General features: G+C 48.3%; 1 protein-coding gene across 3 annotated transcripts in view; it reads right to left on the reverse strand.

The window, feature by feature from the left end:
• Nucleotides 1-1005: 1005 nt before the first annotated feature.
• FRMPD1 (FERM and PDZ domain containing 1) overlaps nt 1006-23524 on the reverse strand; it is a 146304-nt gene continuing 123785 nt past the window's right edge. For all 3 annotated transcript variants that reach the window (XM_031934003.1, XM_031934002.1, XM_023203156.3), the window contains exons 8-16: nt 18406-18531; nt 17161-17280; nt 15796-15932; nt 14321-14447; nt 14085-14180; nt 12172-12354; nt 10675-10822; nt 7042-7848; nt 1006-3521 (exon numbers count right to left, since the gene is read on the reverse strand). In XM_031934003.1, coding sequence (XP_031789863.1) covers nt 1141-3521; nt 7042-7848; nt 10675-10822; nt 12172-12354; nt 14085-14180; nt 14321-14447; nt 15796-15932; nt 17161-17280; nt 18406-18531 — 4125 coding nt within the window. In that variant the 3' untranslated portion in view covers nt 1006-1140. The remainder of the gene's footprint in view (nt 3522-7041; nt 7849-10674; nt 10823-12171; nt 12355-14084; nt 14181-14320; nt 14448-15795; nt 15933-17160; nt 17281-18405; nt 18532-23524) is intronic.

Here is a 23524-nt window from a genome sequence, read left to right on the forward strand (position 1 = left end):
AAGTGGCTTGTCTAAGGCCCACCGGGATGAACTGGGATTAACTGGCTCAACTGGGGTAAGACAGGTATCCAATACATTTCTTTTGCTTTAATATTCTTAAAAAGGCAAATCTAATTCAAGGCTTTAATGTTCAACTTTTTATTTTTATTTATTATTATTATTAATTTTTTTTTAGATGGACTCTCGCTCTGTCACCCAGGCTGGAGTGCAGTGGCACGATCTCAGCTCACTGCAAGCTCCGCCTCCCGGCTTCAAGCGATTCTCCTGCCTCAGCCTCCTGAGTAGCTGGGATTACAGGTGCATGCCACCATGCCCGGCTAATTTTTTGTATTTTTAGTAGAGACGGGGTTTCACCATGTTAGCCAGGATGGTCTCCATCTCCTGACCTTGTGATTCGCCCACCTCGGCCTCCCAAAGTACTGGGATTACAGGTGTGAGCCACCGCTCCTGGTCAATGTTCGACTTTTTATATATTTAAAACAGGAATAAGGTGCAAGATTCAGGGATGCAATCAATTTCAGATAAAGCACATGTGTGGCCTTGCAAGTAAAGAACTTCCTGCCACCTAGTGGCAATCTATGCTTGCTGCAGCAGGGCAGCCAAGAATCCCAGGCCTCCTGGTGCAGGCACTGCAAAAAACTTGTGAGGGTCGAATCTATCAAATATCACCAGTATTCACTCCTATTTGCAAAGGTTATTGCCAAATAAGTGTGATATGAGAAGTCAAGACTGTTTTTCAATGACCCCCACCTTTCTCCCTCACCCCTGCCTTGAGTATTCCTTTTGCTTCTACACTCCTTGGGTATGCTCCTTTTATGATAAATGCTTTGCTAATAGTGATCTAAATAATCTGTGCCCTTGAGAGTCTATAAGCATCCTGACCAGGGGTAGAGACTTGTCTTACTCATCTGTAAATCCCAAGGCCTGGCACAAAGGCAGTACCCAGTGAATGTTTGTTGAACGAATATAAGTGAACGCTTTTGACTCAAACTCTCTGACTCAGGCCAAGATTAAGCAGCAGTTTATTTGAATACTCTATATAGTAAACATTTGAAGAGGGTGGGTGGGAAAGTGGAAGGGGCTTCTCAGGGAAGTGTCCAAGGCAAGAAAGTGCAGGAGGCCCTTGGGCCATTGACCTGCTTACAGGGCCGTGGATGCCCGGAACTTCTGGGTCAAACAGAACACGGCGGCTGTGAGGGCCGTGCACTGACGGGCCAGGAGTTTCACACTCAGGTCATGGTAGCCCCTCTCGCAGGTCGATTTAGCGGCCTCTACAAACTGATGGTAGGTGTACACCACATCCCTCAGGTTCCCCGCTGCCTCCCTGTGCCGGGTGGAGCAGTGGCTACAGTCCGTGAACTGAAAGCACAGGCCAGCCAGTTGGACCAGGTGCTGGAAGGTGTCACGCACGGCCCCCTGCATCTCTTCAGGGGACTGGTCCATTCTGATCACATGCTGACAGCTCGACAGGAGCTTCTGGGAGCCCATGCAAAGGCGGCTCCGGCTTTCAGTGAAGTGCCAGGTGCACTTCTCTGGGGGATGTTTGTTTCCAATCCCCCAGGAAGTTTCTAAAATGTCTTGTAGCTCCAGCAAGCTCTCCATGAGCTGGACGAAGCCCTCAGGGGTGCTGGCGGGGGTGGCTTTCAGCTGTCTCAGTGCCCTGGAGCAGTACTCTGGCCAGATGTGGCTTTTCCTCGACAGGGATGCAGTGCTGCAGCTGTGGGTTCGGGCAGGCCTCCAGGGCAGAACCACTGGGCTTCCCGCAGAGGGCGGTGAAGTGAGGGGGGCCGTGGGGTGTGCTTCCAAGTCCCTGTCTTCTTCCTCTGTCTCAGGCTGCGGGCCACGGAAGCATGTGGCATAGGAGAACTGACAGCTGCACTGCTCCATCCCTATCCTGGGAGCCACCATCTCATTCATGCCTGCAAACCCCAAAGATGTAGCCATCCTGAGACTGGCAGAGACTTCAGGACGGCTTTCTGGGGCAAAGCACAGAAAAGACTTCTCAGCAGGAAGGCAGATGCTAGAGCTGTCACTTTTGCCTTCTGAGAAAAAGCAATGGTTTGAAGTTTCTAAGTGAGGATCCTCTTGTGGACGTGGTAGTGGCTCTGGCAGGGAAGGCCCAGGATTCAAACAGACCCACTCAGGGCTGTCCCTACGGGCTTTATCTTCCCCTGTCACATGGTTAGGTGTCTCTGCCTTGATCCCCTCTGGAGGGAGGGCTGATGAAACTGTCTGCTTCCCAAGAAAGAAATCAGGGTCTAAATCCAACTCTACCAATAGTTTTTGTTCTTGAGCCTGGCAGGCTTGCCCTGGGGGTTCTCTGCTCTGTCCCTGAGGGTCTCTAGGGCCATGTGGTGGGATCTGCTCAGTCCCCGTTACAGGAGCATCTAAAGAAAGGGAGGTTACTACTTTACCAGCTGGAGAACTAATATCAAGAGTCTGTGAAACATTATTTGACACATCACCCAGGGAGTCATCTGAATCCTTCCTAGATTCCTCCTGAAATATCTTGGTACCATTTTTGTTTGTAACTTCTCTGTCTCTTTCCAAAGATAGTTGTCCTTGTTGCTCTTCCTTTGTAGGGATAGAAGCTATCTTCTCTCCTGGATTTATTCCACATTCATCACTTCTAGGCTCATCTCCAGGAGACAACAAAGGCTCTGTGTATTTGGGGGCAGTTTCTCGTATATGATTTGTACAAAAAGATTCCAATCCCATTTCCAACTGGACATGGGGCTCCAACTGGAGCTCTAGTGTGTCTCCTTGAGAGACATTATGTAGCCCTGGGTTGCTGGCCAGGCAGACTCTGTCTGGGTTAGGGTCGCCACTGGAGAGGGAGAAGGAGCTGGCCCCATGCTCTATGGCAGGTTCTTTGGGGGCAGTGCCATCCAGGTCTTGAGATAGAGGTAAGATTTGGGAAGGCCCTGCCTGAGCAGTATCTGGGCCAGATGAACCTGGGTTAGAACAGTGAGGAGTGCTTGCTGAGGAGCTGGCAACAGGGACACCACCAGAATTCTCTTTATTGTTGGGGTCAATCCGTAAGCGAATGGCAGAAATAGAAGACACTCGAGAGTCGATGACTGATTTGGTTTCCATGGTCTCGGGCTCCATCTCCATGACCCTGGAGGCTGGGTTTGTGCTCTTGGTCTCCCTCAGGGGAGCTAGCAGCCCCAGGGCCTTTGTCTCCAGAAGGCCAGGCTCACCCTGCATGTCCTGCAGAGAGGACACAGTTGGGGAGGGTGCACCAAGGGCCAGGTAGGGCTCCCTGTCATAGTAGCACACGTCGTCTACACTCTCCAGGGAGGCTGATGGCACCAGGGGAAATGAGACCTGAGAGGTATAGTCGGTCTGTAGGAAAGACCTTCTTTTCCTCAGGGTCTTGGCATACTTCTTGACTCCTCCCCTCCTGCTTGGCTCTCTTCCATCTGGCCCACAAGGCAGGCTGTTCTCAGGGCTACAAGTGCCGGCCTTATTCTGCAAGCTTGTGGCACTGGGTTCTGCAGCAGAAACATCTCTGGGCCCTGGGAGTCAGGAAACAAAAAACATATTAAAAAGCAGAAAACCAAAGAGGTTTATAGAGCTTGGGGCTCAGGCCTTGGGCTTGCCTGGGTTCAAATTCTGGCCAGGCTGCGTTACCTTGAGCAAGTTCAATCCTGATCTCCTCAACTTCCTCATCTGAAAGATGGGTATAGTCATTATGACAGACTTTTTTTATTTTTTTGAGACAGAGACTCGTTCTGTTACCCAGGCTGGAGTGCAATGGCACGATCTCAGCTCACTGCAACCTCCGCCTCCCAGGTTCAAACAATTCTCCCGCCGCATCCCCCTGAGTAGCTGAGAGCACAGGCAGCTGCCATCACACCAGGCTAATTTTTGTATTTTTAGTAGAGATGGGGTTTCACCATGTTGGTCGGGGTGGTCTCAAACTCCTGACCTCAAAGGATCCACCTGCTTAGGCCTGGGATTACAGGTGTGAGCCACCGTGCCTGGCTGACACTTTTTTTTTTTTTTTTTTGAGACAGGGTCTCACTCTGTCCCCTAGGCTGGAGTGCGGTGGTGCGATCACGGCTCACGGCAGCCTTGAACTCCTGAGTTCAAGCAATCCTCCCACCTCAGCCTCCCAAAGTGCTTAGATTATAGGATTGAGCCACCGCACCCAGCTGTGATAGACATTTTTAAATTTTTGGCTGCCTAAAATCCATTTAATTTTCTTTTGGTCACAGCACCTCAACTTCGATTTAGGGAATTACATCTCCCCAGTGGTTAAAACCTGCTGGAAGTGTTCATGAAGATGCTCTGTCCATACCAGCCAAGTAACTCAGCCAATCAGCTACAAATTCCCCACAAGTCCAAACTCAAAGACATTGATTTAAAAAAAAAAAAAAAAGGAGAGCCATTCTTTCCAGCCACAATATCTTGATAATACAAGTAGGGAATCCTGTCACTAGACTCTTAGCCTGGTTGCTGTCTATTTCTGAATCCACAGTTCTTTAGGTTTGCCAGCAATTCTATAAACAATCTTACTTCCTAACACTTTTTCTTTGTGCTGATGTTAACCCAAGTCTTCTAGTGCCAACAGTGCCAATCAGTGCTGCCGTGCAGGTTAAATTAATCAGCGCATTTTTATAAAACACCCAGCACAAGGCCTCTACCTCATTAGGTATTCACTGAAAGGAAGCTATTCTTGTTATTGCCGTTTCGTGTCTGAATGCAAAGGGGCCACGACTCTGTCACAGGCATCGAGTTTTGTGCATCCCAGGATGGATCTTTCTGGGAGGAGAGGCACTATTGTGAAGAACCCTTGGGAATCAGCCAGAAGGAATTAAGATCAGAGCCTAGCACTTGAGAATCAGATAGCTTGTGTAGTCAGACCAGTCATTTCTAACCTGGCTGCAGGCTATTAGAAACCCCATCAAGTCCTATGCTGCTCCCCAGAATCTCTGAGGAGTCAGAATCTCTGAGGCTAGGGCCTAGGAATCTACAAGGTCTAGGTTGTTGTTGTTGTTGTTGTTGTTTTTATTTTTTTTTATTTTTTTCAGACAGAGTCTTGCTCTGTTGGCCAGGCTAGAGTTCAGTGGCGCGATCTCGGCTCATTGCAACCTCCACCTCCCGGGTTCAAGCAACTTTCTGACCTCAGCCTCCCAAGTAGCTGGGATTACAGGCATGCACTGCCACACCCAGCTAATTTTTGTATTTTTTGTAGAGACAGGGTTTCATCATGTTGGCCAGGCTAGTTTCAAACTCCCGACCTCAGGTGATCTGCCTGCCTCGGCCTCCCAAAGTGCTGGGATTTACAGGCGTGAGCCACCGTGCTGGCCGAATCTATGATTTTCAAACAAGGTCCCTCAGGTGGTTCTGATGCCCAGCCACGTTTGACTGCCCTAGGCTACTGACAGCCACTGACCAAGGAGTTTCTAAGTCCAAAAGACAGAGAGGCTCCAATAGTGAGTCAGGGACCAGATCAGAACCCAGGCTGAGGAATCCTAGTTCTGGCTCTCTTCTCAGCAACACACTGGCTCCCTAAAAAAAAAACAACAACAACAACAGTGTCCAGTATGAACCCCGTATGTCCCTGACTAGACTCTCATAAAAGGGCCCTGACTGATGGTTCCTGCCACACTTCCATCCTGCCCCCAGCACAACGGCTGGCCCTGCAGGGCAAGGCTGGGGGCACGGAAAGTGGTTGTCTGGGTTCTTTGGGGAGCAGTAAGCAGTCTGGCCATGGTTTCTCCTTTCCTTACGGGCACAGGCAGTTGAACTCAGTGTAGATGGTGGAGACTTCATTCGTTCATTTAGCAACAATTGCTAGACACTGTGTGCTGGGGATACAGGAAGAAACACACAGTTCTAACACTCAAAGGAGTTCTCGGTCTAGTGATGGAGAGAAACATCAACACAGAATCATATAAGTAAATATGTAATTTACAGGCTATGCTTGGTGCCAGGCAGGGAGAGCCTCAGGTGCCGCAAGAACATGTGACAGGGATGGGGAGACCTGCCCTGGGCTGGGAAGCCTGGGAAGCCTGGAAATGTTCTCTGAGGAAGTGAATTCCAACTGGAATCTGATAGATGGATGGCACCAGCAGCCACGATCAGGGGAGGGGTGTTTCAGGCAGAAAGAGCAGCATGTGCAAAGGCTGGAGGAGGGAAAAAATAGGCACTTGTAGAAAGTGGCAAGGAGGGCTGTATGGCAGGAATGCAGGAGGAGGGAGAGACACAGGCAGAGGCCATGTCACAGAGGGCCTCAAAGGGCCTGACAGGGCTCCCAGAGGAGCTGGCCTTTCTCTCCAGAACAGTAGGAGATTACAGGAGGGCAGGGAATAGAGGATCAGAGAGCAGCAGGAAAGCGCCGAGATAGGAACAAGGGCTGCAGCTCCCCCAGCTCCTGGCAGGTCACCTTCGACATCCACGAGCTCGTTTCCAGTATGTTTCCTTCAGAATGCAGTGTGTGTGTGTGTGTGTGTGTGTGTGTGTGTCCTGCACGGATCTCAGTTCTGCTTGGGAAGTCATCCTACACCAAAAGACCCTCCACACTCGCGGTGGAGGAACGTATGAGGAACCTGATGGAAACACAGCCACCAGATCCCCCCACCTTCTGATGTCAGGGTCCCTTGGACCCCAGACAGCCTGTCCATCTGGTTCTTCTTGCTTCACGGCCTCCTTTAATGCAGCCTCAGGATCAGTGATGACACAGCCACTTCACTCTGCCAGGCACTCCTGTCAAGCCCTTTTCTTTTGTGTAAATTCTGTCCCTCCCACAAGGCCTAGCCCATTTGCCCCCTCTTCTGGGAGGCCTTCCCCGATTCCCACTGTTGACGAATCCCTTCCATCTCTACTTGCCACAGTTCTCTGAACCTCCCTTGCAGCCCTGTCACGATGCCTAAAATTTCATCCACGGAATCTGTATCTACCTCCTCAGAAGTGGACAGGGATCCTGTTTCACTCAAGTGTCTTCCTCTCAAGCTTGGCCCCGGGCCTTCGCCCCCAGGAGGCACTCAGGAGCTGCCTGCTGTGTCTGCAGGCCTGCAAGGGAGGGCTCACCTGAGGGGGCGCCTGGGGGAGTGAGCTTATCAGCCGCGTCATAGTATTCCTCATCTGAGCTGCCATCCTCAAAGGCCAATGGTGGGTGCAGGGCCAGGGATTCCAGCATGGAACTGGGCTGGGCCTCAGTCCAGCCCTGCTGACCCCAGGCTGGCAGGGCTCCCCCTTGCCGGGAAGCTGTGCTGTCAGAACTGTCACTCAGGTGGCTGGCCGGGGAGACACTGGAGCACAGGCTGTAGTAGTCGGCGCGGCTGCCTTCATACAGCCTGGGGTCCAGCCTGACTGCGCTCAGTTCTGGTGCCCAGCCAAATGTCTCCAAAGCGGCACTCTCAGAAAACTCTGTCTTCTGGCACTGGGGGTTGGCTCTCTGGGCCAGGTCCAGGAGACAGAGGAAGCCACTGGTTTCCATCCCGCTTCTCTCCTCCTGGCTGTCAGAGTCAATGCTCTCTGGGAGGATTGGCGAGCCGAAGTGGAAGAAGGCGGACCTGATGGAGGAGCAAGTATCTAAGTCATCCTCTTCCAGAGCATCCATGGATTCGCTTGAGCCGCTGGTCCTGTAGCCACGGCTCTCAGTGTTGGCTGAGTCGGACGCCTCAGACTCGGCACTGTCTGTCGTGCTGCTGGCCCCGCAGGTGCTGGGGCCCCTCCTAGCCACCTCAGGTGTGGGGCTGTTCCCAGAAGGCTGCTCCTCCTTTATGAGTGATCTGCAGGGTGCCAGCTTTACCAGGCGCCTGTCAGAGAGAGGTTCGAGTACGCAGTCCACCTCAGAGGACTCCTCTGAGTCACTGCAGGCCCTGGACTCATAGCCTGCAACACAGGGTACACCAACAGTTACACAACAGAACTCTCCTGCCTGTGTGTCCTTCTAGCCACCCCGACCCCCACACAAACCTGCCAGATGAGAAAAATGAGGGCCAGAAGGTGGCTGGCCTAAGACCGTGCTATACTGACCAACACAGGATCTGAGGGACTCCAACTTCCATGTTCTCCCCACAGTATCGGACCGCCTGTCCCACATCTCTCTGAGCTAAAGGAGGCTGGATTAACTCCATCCCCACCTCCAAGAACTGTCTGTTCATGGAAATGTGGTATTTACTTTGATTCCTCTTTGGAGGGGCAGCACTGCCCAGGTTTGCTAAGCCCCTCCCCAGACCTCAGTTCTATCCTGTCTGGGCATCAAAGTCAGATGGGGAATCATATTTTAAAAATACAACAGATCCTTGGCCCTACCCCTGATGTACTGAGTCAAATCTCTAGAAGTGGGGCCTGAGAATCTACATTTTTAGCAATGTTATGGGGAGTATGAAGCTGCTAGGCTGGCACCATTCTAAAGCCTGGCCTTCTGGATCCATGGGTGCTACGGGCTTTGTAGGACAGTGAAAACTCATCCAGCTGCAGGTTCTCAGGAAGGATTAATGGTAGGAGGGTGGGGAGCACTGAGCCAGGCTGCAATCTCTTTATTCCTGTAAGCCTCCAGAATGATCTTTCTCAAACTTCTCTCTGACCTCATCACACACTGCTTACACCTTCTGATGGCTGCCCTGACTATGGGGAAGAGCCTGACCGCCCCCACAACAGTTACAGACTCTCACAATATGGCCTTGTTACCCTTCTCACAGGATGGCCATGGCGCCTCATGCACAGTTTAGTCCTCCCTTCCCTCAAAGGATTGCCCTAAGGCGTCCTCTGTAGGCTCTTCCCCCTCTCCCAGGATGGCCTTGAACCCTCCTCCATAGTCTAGTCCCCCCGACAGGATGGTCTTGATGCCTCCCCTTCAGTCTGGTGTCTCCCTCACAGAATGGTCCTGAGGTCTCCTCTGCAGTCTGGCTGCCCTTCTCATGGTGGGGCTCCTATCTCTTTTCACCATCTCCCTTTTCCTCTCTGGCAATATGGTCCAGCCCCTCCTCAGGCACCCAGTCCCCCACGGCAGCCTTCCCTGCCATGTTCCAGCCACCCATAGGGAGAGCTTCTTTCAGGTCATGGCCTTTTCCTCAGGTCATTCCTCCAGGGCCCCTCGGCCTTGAATGATCTGTCTTCCTTTCTGTGCCTGGTTAACTCCAGCATTTTCTTCAAGATCTACTTCCAATACCTCTTCCTCTAGAGGACTTTCTCTGACAGGCAGCAGCAGTCACCCCCCAGCCCCTCCACAACAGCCCTGTTCCCACTCGGTGTTGTCTCCCTGAGCAGACTCTGAGGAGTCACCCTTTGTTCATAAATACATTGTGTGACAACAAAGGTAACAGGCCGGCACGTTGGCTCACACCTGTAATCTCAGCACTTTGGGAGGCCGAGGTGGTTGGATCATTTGAGGTCAGGAGTTTGAGACCAGCCTGACCTGCATGGTGAAACCCCATCTCTAGTAATGTACAAAAATTAGCCGGGCGTGGTGGCATGTGCCTGTAATCTCAGCTACTGGGGAGGTTGAGGCAGGAGAATCACTTGAACCCAGGAGGCGGAGGCTGCAGTGAGCCAAGATTGCACCACTGCACTCCAGCCTGAGTAACAGAGCGAGACTGCCTCTAAAAAAAATAAAATAAAAGCAAAAACAAAGGTAACAGATACTCCAAACTCATCACTTTCCATTTTACTTATTGTATTAATACCTATTCTCTGGAGCTGATTTCTACTTTATCCACATAGAGGAAACACTCTACAATGGTGTGCTACTGACCACCTCTTCCCATCTCCACATTCAGTGACATCACGTGGTGGTAGCCTGAAATTAGCCACGGTGAGAGTGTTGACACCATGGAATTGGGCAATTCCTTCAAATTGTTTTTTTGTCCCCCTGCAGGGAGTTGTTAAACACTTATCAGCATAGCCCTAGGGACATGCTGCATCAATGATGCTGAAGCAAAAGCTTGGCAGAAACTGGGAGCTGGCCTGGGGAAAACTGTCTTACCTGCCTTGCAGAGATGTTCTTTTATACTTCAAGAGATTGCAAAAGAGTGCATAGGTATGGAAGAGAAGCCAGGTCATCTACTTCCTGAACAAATAAGTGACATCGCTTTTTGATGAGAAATAATGATAACCTTTTTTTCTTTTTTTTTTTTTTGAGATGGAGTTTCGCTCTTGTTGCCCAGGCTGGAGTGCAATGTCACAATCTCGGCTCACTGCAACCTCTGCCTCCTGGGTTCAAGTGATTCTCTTGCCTCAGCCTCCCAAGTAGCTGGGATTATAGGCGTGTGCCACCATGACCGGCTAATTTTGTGTTTTTAGTAGAGATGGGGTTTCACCATGTTGGCCAGACTGGTCTCAAACTCCTGGCCTCAGGTGATCCACCCGCCTCAGCTTCACAAAGTGCTGGGATTACAGGTGTGAGCCACCATGCCTGGCTGAGAAATAATGATAAAATGCAGTGGATCTGAGACGATTGTAGGAAATACTGCAGGGAACTAGAGCTCTTCCACAGCATTCTTTGGTTTCAGGAAAATTTCAGATACAAAGAAAGCTTCTTTGTTTAGTATTTATGAAAGATCAATTGTTTACTAGGAAATAAACACAGAAATAGCTCTCATCCACTTGAGCTGAAGCCTCGGCTCAATTCAATTCACCACCTCCCTTTAGGCTGCCCTTACCTACAAGGCCAGTGAAAGGGGCCTGTCCTTACTGGGGCAAGACTCAGCGCCTCACCTTCCTCTGCGGATACACGGTGCGCTTGTTGTTTGTTTCCAGGCCAGAGGAAAATGGAGGTAACTGGGTCAACCAACAGCCTGTAGTACCCAGCAATCAGGCAGGCTAGGTCTTTTGCACTGTTGGATTCCAGCAGCAAAGTCAGAACCTTGGAAAGCAAATAGAAATCTCATGTTTATCAAGGACCAAGGGACAGTCCGAAGACTGACAACAAAGCCATGTGGGACCAACAAGAGATTCCAAGTAAATCCAGCCATGGTCCACAGATAGATCTCCTGGTGCGCCATATCCTCACCTGCAAGGCTTTAAATGAGGATCTACATGTACTCATACACGGACACCATCGCACATGCATGCACGTGCACACACACACATGCGCGCACACACACACACAGTGGGCTCTTCCCACCCAATCTGTACAGTGTCTTCTGGCTCCTCATCCTCTACCCCAGCGCCATATCCAAACTGCCCCATCCCACCCTGTTCATTCCTGCAAGAGGGACCTTGCAAGACTAAACTTAGAAAAGAAAAAGGAGCAAGAACATGTGGAGAATGAGGGAGAGGGTGATAAGAAGAATAAAGCACCACTCTGGAGTATGTTGGGATTAAATCAAAGGAGGGCAGAATAAAAGTAAGACCTTCGAGAGAGGCTCAGGAGGTACCCTGCACTAGTGACCATTTTTTTTTTTTTTTAAGACAGAGTTTCGCTCTTGTTGCCCAGGTTGGAGTGCAGTGGTGCAATCTTTTGCTCACTGCAACCTCTGCCTCCTGGGTTTAAGTGATTCTCCTACCTCAGGCTCCCAAGAAGCTGGGATTACAAGCGTGAGCCACCACACCTGGCCCACTATTTACCCATTTTAATGCTCACCACTCAAAGCTTTTGGGCAGCAATCTGGTCCCATGCATGTGATAAAATCCTCTAGTGGGCTGGGCGTGGTGGCTCACGCCTGTAATCCCAGCACTTTGGGAGGCCGAGGCAGGTGGATCCCGAGGTCAGGAGATCAAGACCATCCTGGCTAACACAGTGAAACCCCGTCTCTACTAAAAAAATGCAAAAAATTAGCCAGGTGTGGTGGCGGACACCTATAGTCCCAGCTACTTGGGAGGCTGAGGCAGGAGAATGACATGAACCCAGGAGGCGGAGCTTGCAGTGAGCCGAGATGGCACCACAGCACTCCAGTCTGAGCGACAGAGCGAGACTCTGTCTCAAAAAAAAAAAAAAAAAAAATCCTCTGGTGTTCTCCATCTACGTTTCTAAACCCGACAGGAAAGCACATGGTCCATCTCAGTTTGTACAAAAACACCTTTTAGGACCTCTTCAGGAAAATGTACCATTTACCACTTTCCCTTTGACAGAACAGGATGGACAATTCATCCTCTTAAGCAGATATTGGACATTAGACTTTATTATTATTTAAAATTCATATAAACTAGCCTGGCCCCCATTTGGCCCCAGATTCCAGCAGTTGAATTCAGAATCTCTCCCCATTGTGTTACCTTGACGTCCTGAAGATACACTTTGACCACGCTCACTTTCTCAGATTCTTCTGTTAGCTCTACACGGCTAATGTTTGCAAACTCTGCCAACGTGGACATGATGTTGAGTTTGCTATTGATAATTTGGCTAATCCCATACTTGGCTCCAACTAGAAGGGCAATGTAGGATTCTCTATCCTGTAACTGCAGAGGGTGGAAGGGGAATTAGTTTCCATTCACAAGCTAGTGAAAATACATTTCACATGTAAGCAATAATACCTCTCGCTGCAAACTCCTTGATTCCTGCTTTAGGTCCTAACCACCAATCCTCCAGACTATTGCCTAATTGAGCCCCATCAAGAGCTAAATCAAAGTGTAAATTTATCTCCCCAAACTCTTCCCAGCACAGCCCTGAGCCACAGCCATAAACACATCCGTATTTTCACATCTATGTACCTATCTTCCTGCTCTATGAATCCCTTCCCTGCCATCATTCCCCGTTTAAATCCTGATCCTTCTTTAAAAGCTTACATCAAAACCTACTGCCTATGGAAAGCATCTGCCTGATCTCAGCCTCCTTAAGCCAGAAATGTCCCTTTCCTCTCTGTTGTTCCTGTGCCACTTCCTCTTACTTCTCTACTAGCACTGAACACTTATGACTTCTTATTTTAATTATTTGTATTAAGTCTCATTTTCCATGTTAAGTTTCTCAATAACAGAGTCTGTATTTATCTCTATTTGTAACCCACAGTGCCTGGCAAGCACCCTGAACCAGTTCCATGTAGCTGGTTGCTTCTCCCACTACCAGTTCTTTCCTTAGACAAGAAAGGTAAAGCGAGATTGGGAACTGGAACTGGACAGCTGGCAGAGGGCAGAATTAGCCCTTGGAAAAATTGGGAAATTTTTCTTGTACCTTCAAAACTGTCCTTTCTGTGATCTAGCCTCTTTTCCACCTTTTGGGTCTTCTACTTAAACAAAGAATCCCTCTGTGTCTCCCCTTCCCGTAACTATCTGATGCTCTTCCTTTCTTTCAAAACACTGATTCTCTTTTTCCATCTGCATTGTTAGGTTAGCAATCTGATTACACTGGCCCATCACTGTAAATGACTGAGATGCACACCAAATCTTTTGAAAGGACTTTGGTTAATATTTTTTTTAAAAACGCCACTCTAATTGGTAAATTGGTTTTGTGCTGCAGGGTCCTGGGGCTGACAGTGCTGGAGGAACGCTCTTTGAAACCACACTCCCGAGACACTGACTGCCGAAAAGCACATGCTCCAGGCCTAGGCTGAGAAAAGCAGCAGGCAGGAGAATGGGAAGAGAGCCCAGGGCTTTTCTTCTTCTCTTCTTCCTTCTCAGGCCCACCCCTCATTCCTCCCTTCTTCTGAACAATCAGAGACTCAGCTTGGCAGTCAAACACTCTTATTTTTCTTTCACGATTTCCAGTTTTCCTCTTCACCTTCATATACCCAAAGCTCCAGCGTGAAATGCTTACCATCCCCTTCTGACCCAGAAGGCCTTTTCCTCTCTACTGAAGTCTGGCCAAATTCAGCCTTCCTCTTGCCTCTTTCCTTAACCCCTTCTCCTTCCTATACTATACTGAAGCAAGTAGTGCTACCTTCTGTCTCCAAACTCCACAGCAATAGGCCGGAACGTGTCTCATGGCTTTGCTTCATGTTGTTGGGTAGCTTGTTTCATCCTTCAAGGATGGAAATCACGTCTTATTCAGCCCTGCTTCCCCTAGCATCTATCACAGGGGTAGCACCAAGCAAGGGCGTGATAAATATTTTCCAGTGATATACTATTTAGTTTCCCAAACAAATTCTAGTACATGACAGAGTCCTCAGGAATTTTAGGCTAAAAGATACATTGATTTTCAGAGGATCTCTAAGGTCCGTTACGTGAGTAGGATTTCATAGTTCTCTAATACATACCATTAAAGTAGCATTAAAGATTCTTCCACCATATGTCTTGAGTTCTCCGAGGATCTGTAGATAATTTAAACGTAGCTGGGCAGCAGAAATAAGTTGCTTAAATAGAAAAAAAAAAAAAAAAAAAAACCTTGAAGTCAGAGTTATTCATTGGTCTACAATCCAGGCGATATTGAAAATGTTTTCCCTAAAGTTTCACAGCAGACTGCTGGGTGGGTCGGCAGAGGCACCTTCATTACCTTCTGTCGGGGTTCCAGCAAATTCTGGTTCCTCTTCATGTGGAAGCTAATGGCTTTCTTGATGTCTTTGCCTTTCATGTTTCGGAGTAAAGTTGGAGATATAAAGTTCTCTATTCCCCAGTCTTTCCTGCCATGAGACATTGGAGACAAGGAGGCCCATTTCTACAGGGTACTTGGCTCTAATGAAGAGCATAATTACATTTGATTCAGTACTTAGTATTCCCATAATACAGCAATTATGAGCCACTTTCTCCTCCTCTCTTTTTCTCTCTCACACACACATACACACACTCTCCACAAAAATCCCCACAGGCATTCAGGAACTAAACCCCACTGATCATTCTGGGAGCTCATCACTCTTGGCGTGGTGTGACATTCTATTAATCAGAGCAGGAGTTCTGAATCTTTTTTTTTTTTTTTTTTTTTTTGACAGAGGGGGCCTCCCTCTCCCCCGCGGGAGTGCAGTGGCCGGATCTCAGCTCACTGCAAGCTCCGCCTCCCGGGTTTACGCCATTCTCCTGCCTCAGCCTCCCGAGTAGCTGGGACTACAGGCGCCCGCCACCTCGCCCGGCTAGCTTTTTGTATTTTTTTTTTTAGTAGAGACGGGGTTTCACGGGGTTAGCCAGGATGGTCTTGATCTCCTGACCTCATGATCCGCCCGTCTCAGCCTCCCAAAGTGCTGGGATTACAGGCTTGAGCCACCGCGCCCGGCCAGGAGTTCTGAATCTTTTTCACTATAAAATACGTGGCAAATAATGACAGCATATGTACCAGATGCTCTCATGGGGCAACGCAGAGCTCCTGTGAATCCCTCAGGCCAGGCTTCAGCACGGTGCCAGCCTAGCAGCCTCAGAATTCCCCAGAAACTTGCTAAAACTACCGATGCTCAGGCCCTGCTGCTAGAGATTGGACTCAGTACATCAGGGATAGGGCCAAGGATCTGCTGTATTTTTAAAAATATGATTCCCCATCTGATTCTGATGCTCAGGCAGGACAGAGCTGAGATCTGGGGAGGGGCTTAGCAAACCTGAGTGATGCTGTCCAGAACAATTCTAAGCTAGGAATCAGAAGGTGCTGAAATTGTAGGACTTGAAACTGCCCTAGTGGAGACATGATGCAATAGGAACTGGTTCATATCCACGGGAAAAATTAATTTCCAAGGCATTCCCACCCCTAGAAAAGCTTAACACTGATGCTGGCAACTGATTTCCCAAAACATCTTCCCGGGAACTGGGAATTTACAAGGGGATCCTGTATCGTTCCATCTGGAGTTGGCTTCTGTCCCAGAGAAGACAGGTTCAGACATCTGGGGGAGCCGGGTCGGATTAGAAAGGATACAGAGGGAAATGGATGGAAAGACAACAGACAGATACATGGGTAGGTGGGTGACTATCAGCTTTCTGTGGCATCTGGCCCTCCTGGACAGGGGCCAGCAAGTTATAAATGCAATGCAGCTGCCATCCCTTGCCACTCACTCTATATACTTTAAAGAGATCTTCTGTGGCTGGGCACAGGCGTAGATCCGCTCCTGGATATGCAGAGCCGCGAGTCGGAGTGCAGAGCTACATTTCATTTCTACAGCAAAGCGCTCCTGGAGCACATCGCTGCAGCTCTAGAAGAGATTAAATAGAGCAGATGGGAAACAAAAGCAGATACATTGTGTGCCCTCGTTTTCTCAGGTGAAAGGCAGCAGGACCAGGAGCTCCGCTTTGAGAGCTGGCTCTCACAGTTCTTTGCTGTGTGACCTTGGTTAAGTTACCAAGACTCTCTGAGCATTTGGTGTCTGGTAATGAGGATAGTAAAATCTACCTTACGTGGTTTCTGTGAGACTTAAATTAGATAACGTATGTGAAAGCAGGTACAAGACACACAGTGTTATACAAATACAAAATATTGATGCATTGTTATTGTTATTATTATTATTTTCTGCCACCGTTTCTGTAAGACTTGGGGCAGTCCAATCCACCTAGTCGGAGTTATCTCATCTGTAAAATACTGATATCTGCCAAATGATTCTTTTTCTTTTTTCTTTTTTGGAGACAGAATCTCGCTCTGTCACCCAGGCTGGAGTGCAGTGGCATGATCTCGGCTCACTGCAACCACCACCTCCCAGGTTCAAGTGATTCTCCCACCGCAGCCTCCCAGGTTCAAGTGATTCTCCCACCGCAGCCTCTCAAGCACCTGAAACTATAGGTGTGTACCACCACCATGCCTGGCTAATTTTTTGTATTATCAGTAGAGACGGGGTTTCACTGTGTTGGTGAGGCTGTTCTCAAACTCCTGACCTCAAGTGGTCCACCTGCCTTGGCCTCCTGAAGTGCTGACATTACAGGCATGAGCCACTGCGCCTGGCTCCAGATGATTATTTTTCATCAGAATAAAAATGACATAATAGCTCTCATCTAAGGAGGTAGAATAGGAGGAGCACCAGGCCACAGATCAAGAACTAGGTTTTGGCTCTGCCACTAAGTGGGTGACCCAGACAAATCACATGACCTTCCCAAGACTCAGTGTCATCATTCTAAAATGAGGTTTTGAAGCACTAAGGCCCCTTTTAGCAATAAAAACTGTAATTCTAAAGATCCTAAAATGGTATTACAAAATGTATCATCTACATTGAGGACTGAGCCTGAATTTCATTCTGATATTGCACATCTGCTAAAACAGCAACTTAGTGACGGAAAAGGCAATTCTGAGCGATGATCAGGCCCATTCTCCTTCAAATAAAGACAATCCCTACCAGGGAGTTGTTTAATGGCCTCAAGCTCACATTCAAAATCACCCAGTGCGCCATCTTTGAGAACAACCACTGTTATTTCAGGAAGCACAGACCCAGTCACCTGCAGATAGAGGTATTCAAAGGCCACAGGGTCTTCTTTCAGGAGGTCCAGGGGGTCCTTGGGAACAAAACAGACCCTGAAGAGGCAGCGGTAGTCGTGTGACTCCTCCCTTTCTACCACCTGCGATGGGTAAGGGAGATTATTAATCTCCTAACTGCCTTTGTCCTTGCAGTCATTCCACAAAACTACTCTATAAAACACAGACAGTGAAAGACAGTCCCCAGAGATTTCAATTCTAGTGCTTCCCAAGACAGCCATGACTTTTGCTCCTAATCTGACTTTCTTTTTCATGGGTACAAAATGTAAAAGGTTCAAAAGGGCAGCATTTCCCACTCACCCATCTTCCAGTTTCCCTTTCCAGAGGAAACTCCCGTTTTCAGTTTCTTGTGTGCCCCCTCCAGAGACAGTTTATGTATATTCGTACTTCAGTATAAGTCTATTCTTTTATCTTCCACAAATAATAATATAGTATATATACCATTCTACAACTTACCTTATTTCACTTAAACTATCTTAGCAATTTAATTTGATTTTCTTTCCCAATGCAAATGGAATAAAAGTAATTAAAAAGTCTACAAGCAGTAAACCACCTAATCGGTGAGTGCATTGGATAAGAATTCATCTGCAAAGAGGAATGTTCGCGGTGGCTTTTATGAGGTTATGTCTTACTCATTTCCAACTGTTAAAATCCTCCTCATCTTTGTAACAGACTCACAAAGATTTGTTGAACTAACCTGTGTTTAGCTTTAAAAAGTTGGTACAACATATTATTGAATGGTTGGGAGATTGAGTGGTATAGACTGTTTGGCTATGTTTACCCTATTTTGCCATCAGGAACCATATCAGGGGGTAAGTCCCACAAGAAGGGCTTAGACACAGCCACAAATGCTTCCCTAATGGCTCAAAGGCAGCAGGTGCAAGGGAAGATCATCAGAGCTAGAAGCAAAAGATCAGGGTTCTATCAGCTATGTTACCTTGAGAAAATCACCTTACCTCTCTAAGCCTTTGTCTCCACATCTGCAAAATTGGGAGGACCTTAAATCTGTGTCCTGCCTACCTCATACTAGCAGATGAAAATCAGGCTTGTCCCATAACCCCCAGGCTGAGTGAGCTCTGTGCCTTCTGGGGCAAGAGAGAGTGCATCAAACCTGCAGATGAGCTGAGCCCTGTCTCCAGAGGTTCTGGTTGAGGCATGCAGCCAGCCCAGCCCATGCCTCCCAGGAACAGGCGGTCAGTCCTCCCTACCTGCTGGATGAGTTCCTCTTCGTGTAGCAGGTGCAGCCGGGAGATGCTGTACTGCTCTTCCAGGGCCAGTGCAAAGTACTCAATACTTCGGATGGACAGCTTCTCCTTCACAGTGAGGATGATGTCCTAGCAGGCACAGAGGTGGAGGGGTTACTCAAGGAACAGGGAGGACTTCCCTGGCTTTCCTGCCATTCCTTAGTGCAGCTAGGGGGAGAAAAGCCTGCACTGACAGGCCCAATGCTGACTTAGGCAGGGGTCTGGTCCCACTCATCAGGCCCCTTACAGCCCTGCAGCCACAGCTCCCCTCTCCTCAAGCTCCATCGCCATCCATACAGCCACCCTGTCTTGCTTTACTTGGAAGGCTGAGGCCATCCAGTAGAGGCTTCTGCCTCTCTCCTATGTCTCTAGACTTATTCTCTCTCTGGAGTTCCCAATCTCTTTTTTTTTTTTCTTTTTTTAGAGAGTCTTCCAGGCTGTCACCCAAGCTGGAATGCAACTCGCTACAACCCTTGCCTCCTGGGTTCAAGCAATTCTCCTACTTCAGCCTCTCGAGTAGCTGGGATTACAGGCACATGCCACCATGCCTGGCTCATTTTTGTATTTGTATTTTTAGTAGACACAGGGTTTTGGCATGTTGGCCAGGCTGGTCTTGAACTCCTGACCTCAAGTGATCTGCCTGCCTCAGCCTCCAAAAGAGCTGGAATTACAGGTGTGCACCACCACACCCAACTAATTTTTTTGTATTTTTAGTAGAGACAGGGTTTTGCCACATTGGCCAGGCTCCCAGTCTGTATCTTTGACTGCTTACTAGACAAAATCCCACCACACACTCACTATGTAACTGAGGGAAACTTCTTTTTTTTTTTGGAGACGGAATCTCACTCTGTTGCCCAGGCTGGCGTGCAATGGCGCAATCTCAGCTCACTGCAACTGCCGCCTCCTGGGTTCAAGCAATTCTCGTGCCTCAGCCACCCAAGTAGCTGGGATTACAGGCGTGTGCCACCATGCCCAGCTAATTTTTTGTATTTTTTGTAGAGATGCAGTTTCACCATGTTGACCAGACTGGTCTCAAACTCCCGACCTCAGGTGATCTGCCAGTCTCAGCCTCCCAAAGTGCTGGGATTACAGGCATGAGCCACCACATTCGGCCACAACTGAGGGACACTTCTGAACCTCAGTTGCTTCCTCTCCAAATAGAGGACAATAATGCCTACTTCCGACTTCCGAGAGTGGCTGACAGGACGGAATGGTTGTGAATGCTGCGCTGAGGCATTCTGATTGACACGCCACTCTTCCTGCTCACTAGAGAAGCCCTCCGTGACCACAAGGTCTTTGCTGCCTCGAAGCATTCGCACACGCTGTTCCCTCTGCCCAGTATACTTTCCCAATTACTCTTTCCAGGTCTGTTTCTTTCTCTTCCTTCGAGTTTCAGCTCAAATGTTGCCTCTTAGAGAGGCCTTCTCTGGCCAGTGTACATAAATGTAATCATCCCTATTATTCTCTGTCCCAGTGTCCTGTTTATTTCCCTCACCATTATTTAATATTATTTTCTTCAATTAACAGCCATTGTAAAGTTGAGTGAATGGGTTCTAGGCCTCCACTCCCAATTCCTAGCTGTAATTGCTTCTTCTCTCTATGCCTCAGTGTTTTCACCTGTAGAATGGGAATAATATTAACACCTATCTCATAGGGTTGTTGTGTACATTGAATTGATTTCCCCTTAGAAGGCACTTAGAACAACACCTGGCAGATGGTATGTATTCAACGCATGCCAACTGCTCATCTCTGTTTTCTTGCTTATTGTCTTTCACCTCACTAGATGGTAAACTCTCTGAGGATGTGGGCCTTGCCTGTGCTGTGCTCCAATATGCAGTATATCCCATGCTTGGCACACAGTAGATGCACACAAACTTTCACTTGGTGCGTAAACAACAATCATAAATGTCCGGCCAGAACCTCAAATGTAGTAAGTCTCGCACCATGAGGTGCTACTCCCTCCTCATGACTCCTGATTCAGAACCCTCTCTCCACTCGTTCCTCACCCCCATAACTACCCAGTGACTAGTCCCAAAGTGTCCATTTGCTTCTGCAGCTCCACACCATTAATCCAGTGCTGCCTGTGTGCCTGGCATTGTGCTGGCCCCAGTGGAAAGCCTGTCTCTTGACTCTGTCCCTTCTCCATTCTCCCATGTCTACCTCGGCTTGCGCTCATGCATTTCTCCTGGCTTTGTAGAGGGATGTCCTGTGAACCCTCCTGCCACCCATCTGTTCTCCACCTCGCATGTAGAGCAAACGTTGGCAAACATAGCCTGTGGAGCAAATCCAGCCCACTACCTGTTTTTGTAATTAAGGTTTTATGGGAATATAGCCATGCGCATTTGCTACAATGGCAGACTTGAATAACAGAGATCCTGTGGCTTGCAAAACCTAAAATATTCACTATCTGGCCCTTTACAGAAGGTTTGCTGACTCTTGATCTAGAGGAATTTGTCTACGCCTTGTACTGGGCATGCTCTCCCTCGCTCAAGAACATTCCGTGGCTCTTGATGGCTCACTGGCCAAAATCCAAACTCCTTAGCTTAATATCCAAGACTCTCAAGGTAGCAGATGCCAACCCACTTCTTCCACTTTATCTGCTGCTGCTTATCCCAATGCACTCTGCCCACAAGAGCCACGCACTTGTCAAACCTGCCCATTTCTGGATCTTTGTTGGTGCTGTTCCCCATGCCTGGATGTTGCCTTCACACATCACTCCTGGCCCACTCCAGTCAAAAGCCAATCTATCTTTCTACATCTGCCATGCAGGCTACCACTCCATTCTCCCAGAGGCCTCTACTTGCCACCCAGCTGGAAGCTTGCTCTCCCCTGAGCCTGTACCACATGGCTTCTGTCCTGCTTTCGTGGTCTTAAGCGCACTGTACCTAATTTCATTGGGATTTGTCCCCAAGTCTCATCTCCTCACCCTACCCCCACCCCAAGACTTCAGGCTTCCAAAGAGTATAACCCTGGGTAATTTATTTATTTGTTTGTTTATTTTATATATTTTTTGAGATGCTGTTTCGCTCTCATCGCCCAGGCTGGAGTGCAGCAGCACAGGTTCAAGCAATTCTCCTGCCTCAGCCTCCCAAGTAGCTGGGACTACAGGTTTGCACCCACCACACCTGGCTAGTTTTTGTATTATTAGTAGAGACGGGGTTTCACCATGTTGGCCAGGCTGGTCTCAAACTCCTGACCTCAGGTGATCCACCCACCTTGGCTTCCCAAAGTGCTGGGATTACGGGCATGAGCTACTGCACCTGGCCCCTGGGTAATTTGTTGCCAAGTTGTTAGTGATACAGAAATGCCTGGCACATAAAAAGTGTCAATAAATTTTTACTGGGTCAAATGACATATTCTTTTTCTTGATTTAGAGAAAAAGGGTTTTCTAATACAAGAACTTTTCTTCCCTTAGTAAGGGAAAGGGGAAGATAAGTCACTGATGAGCTGACAGTAATTTTTCCTTTTTTTCACTCATAAGATTTATTTTTATCCACCTCTCTCTGTGTGGATAAAGGCTTTGCTTTAAAAAATTTGGCTACTACAGATAAATAAGATTAACCAGTATTATACTGGCTAAGTCCCTGTTCATTTCCCCAACTCTCTCTATCGTCTTAAGTTTAATTCCCCTGTAATGTGGGCCTTTATTGTAAATTACCTCAAAGTCCTTTTGGCCACCAAAGGGGGACTTGCTTTAAAAAAATCAACCCTTCTATTCCAATCCACTTTGATCAAAGATGATGAAAGTAGAACTCTTGTCTAATCCATTTGCAGAGCTTCCCTTTTCTGCAGAATAGCAGAGTGACAAGATCCAGCACAGGGTTCAAAAACAGAACAAGTTTGAAGCCAGTTATGAGCTAGCTGACCTTGACAACTTTTGGACCTCTTGGGCCTGCTTTCTCACCTGCAAAGTGGGGATAACACTAGTTACTTCACAAGGTTGCTAGGGCATTAAATGAGATCGTACACAAGAAAGTGCCCAGGAAGAGTGCCTGGCATGTAGTAAACACTTAAAATCTATTTCTCCCTTGCCTTCCTCCTCTGGACTTATGAGTTCCCCAGGTTCAGAAAGCCCTTCTCCAGCTTCTTCTAAGTCACATTTAGGAAGAAATAGAATAGAGCATTTGGAGCAGCTGTAAGAATTGCCAAATGAAGGTGCCAGAGAGAAACACTAGATGTGTGCGTGCAGGTGTATGTACATTGTACATATGTGGGCATGCATACGCATGTGTGTGAATGTACTGTGCAGATGTATGTGTGTGCATGTGTCTTGGCTACTGTTTGTCACCTACAGATGCATGGGCCCTGCTGAACCTGCTCTCCCCCTTGTACCAGAAGAGCTGGGCTCAATGTTTCCTCTTACATGGTTTTTAATGTTTGAACAACTTTGCTTATTCACTGCAGCCTCACTCTAACACTATTTACTCCCTTGTTTAAGAACTGTTAGCACCATACATTATTATCTACGGATAAAACTCAAGCTCTGTTGTTGCCTGGCATTTGAGGCCCTCCACAGCCACTCCTTCCACAAGAAAACAGCCTGTGCCCCAGTCCTGCTGAATGGTTTGCTATCTCCTGGGCAATTCTCATTTTTCTGGCTGTGTTAGTTCATGTGACTCTCTGATATGTACCCTACCCTCAACTGCCCTGTCCCTACCAGCTCTTGTTGAAATCTCAGTTGTCCTCCAAAGCTCAGCATAGGTCCAGCTTCTTTTTCAAGCCTTGTCTGATGTCCGGGCAGGCTGGAACAGATGGTACTCTTCCCCTTGCACGTGGCCTTCATTTCATCCTGCCTTGGACAACTGAGCATTCCCTGAATGTCCACCCTCCCTCAACTAGACTGCAAGCTCCTGAAGACAGAGACCACCCTTGACTAAGCTCAGTAACCCCTCTTAGACCATCTCATATGGGGAAACTTGTGAAGTATAAGTTCAATTGACTTTAACAAAGAACAGAATAGGTAGCGCCTGGGCCTTTCCTGACATCTCGCCTGGCGTTTTGGCTGCTCTAGTGTTTGGGGTAGCAGGTAGAGTCACAGACAAATGGCAGGGAAGTCTGGGAGTTGTGGGTGAAGGCTTAGGAG

Source organism: Piliocolobus tephrosceles, chromosome 14, assembly GCF_002776525.5.
Source record: "Piliocolobus tephrosceles isolate RC106 chromosome 14, ASM277652v3, whole genome shotgun sequence".
Lineage (NCBI taxonomy): Eukaryota > Metazoa > Chordata > Mammalia > Primates > Cercopithecidae > Piliocolobus > Piliocolobus tephrosceles.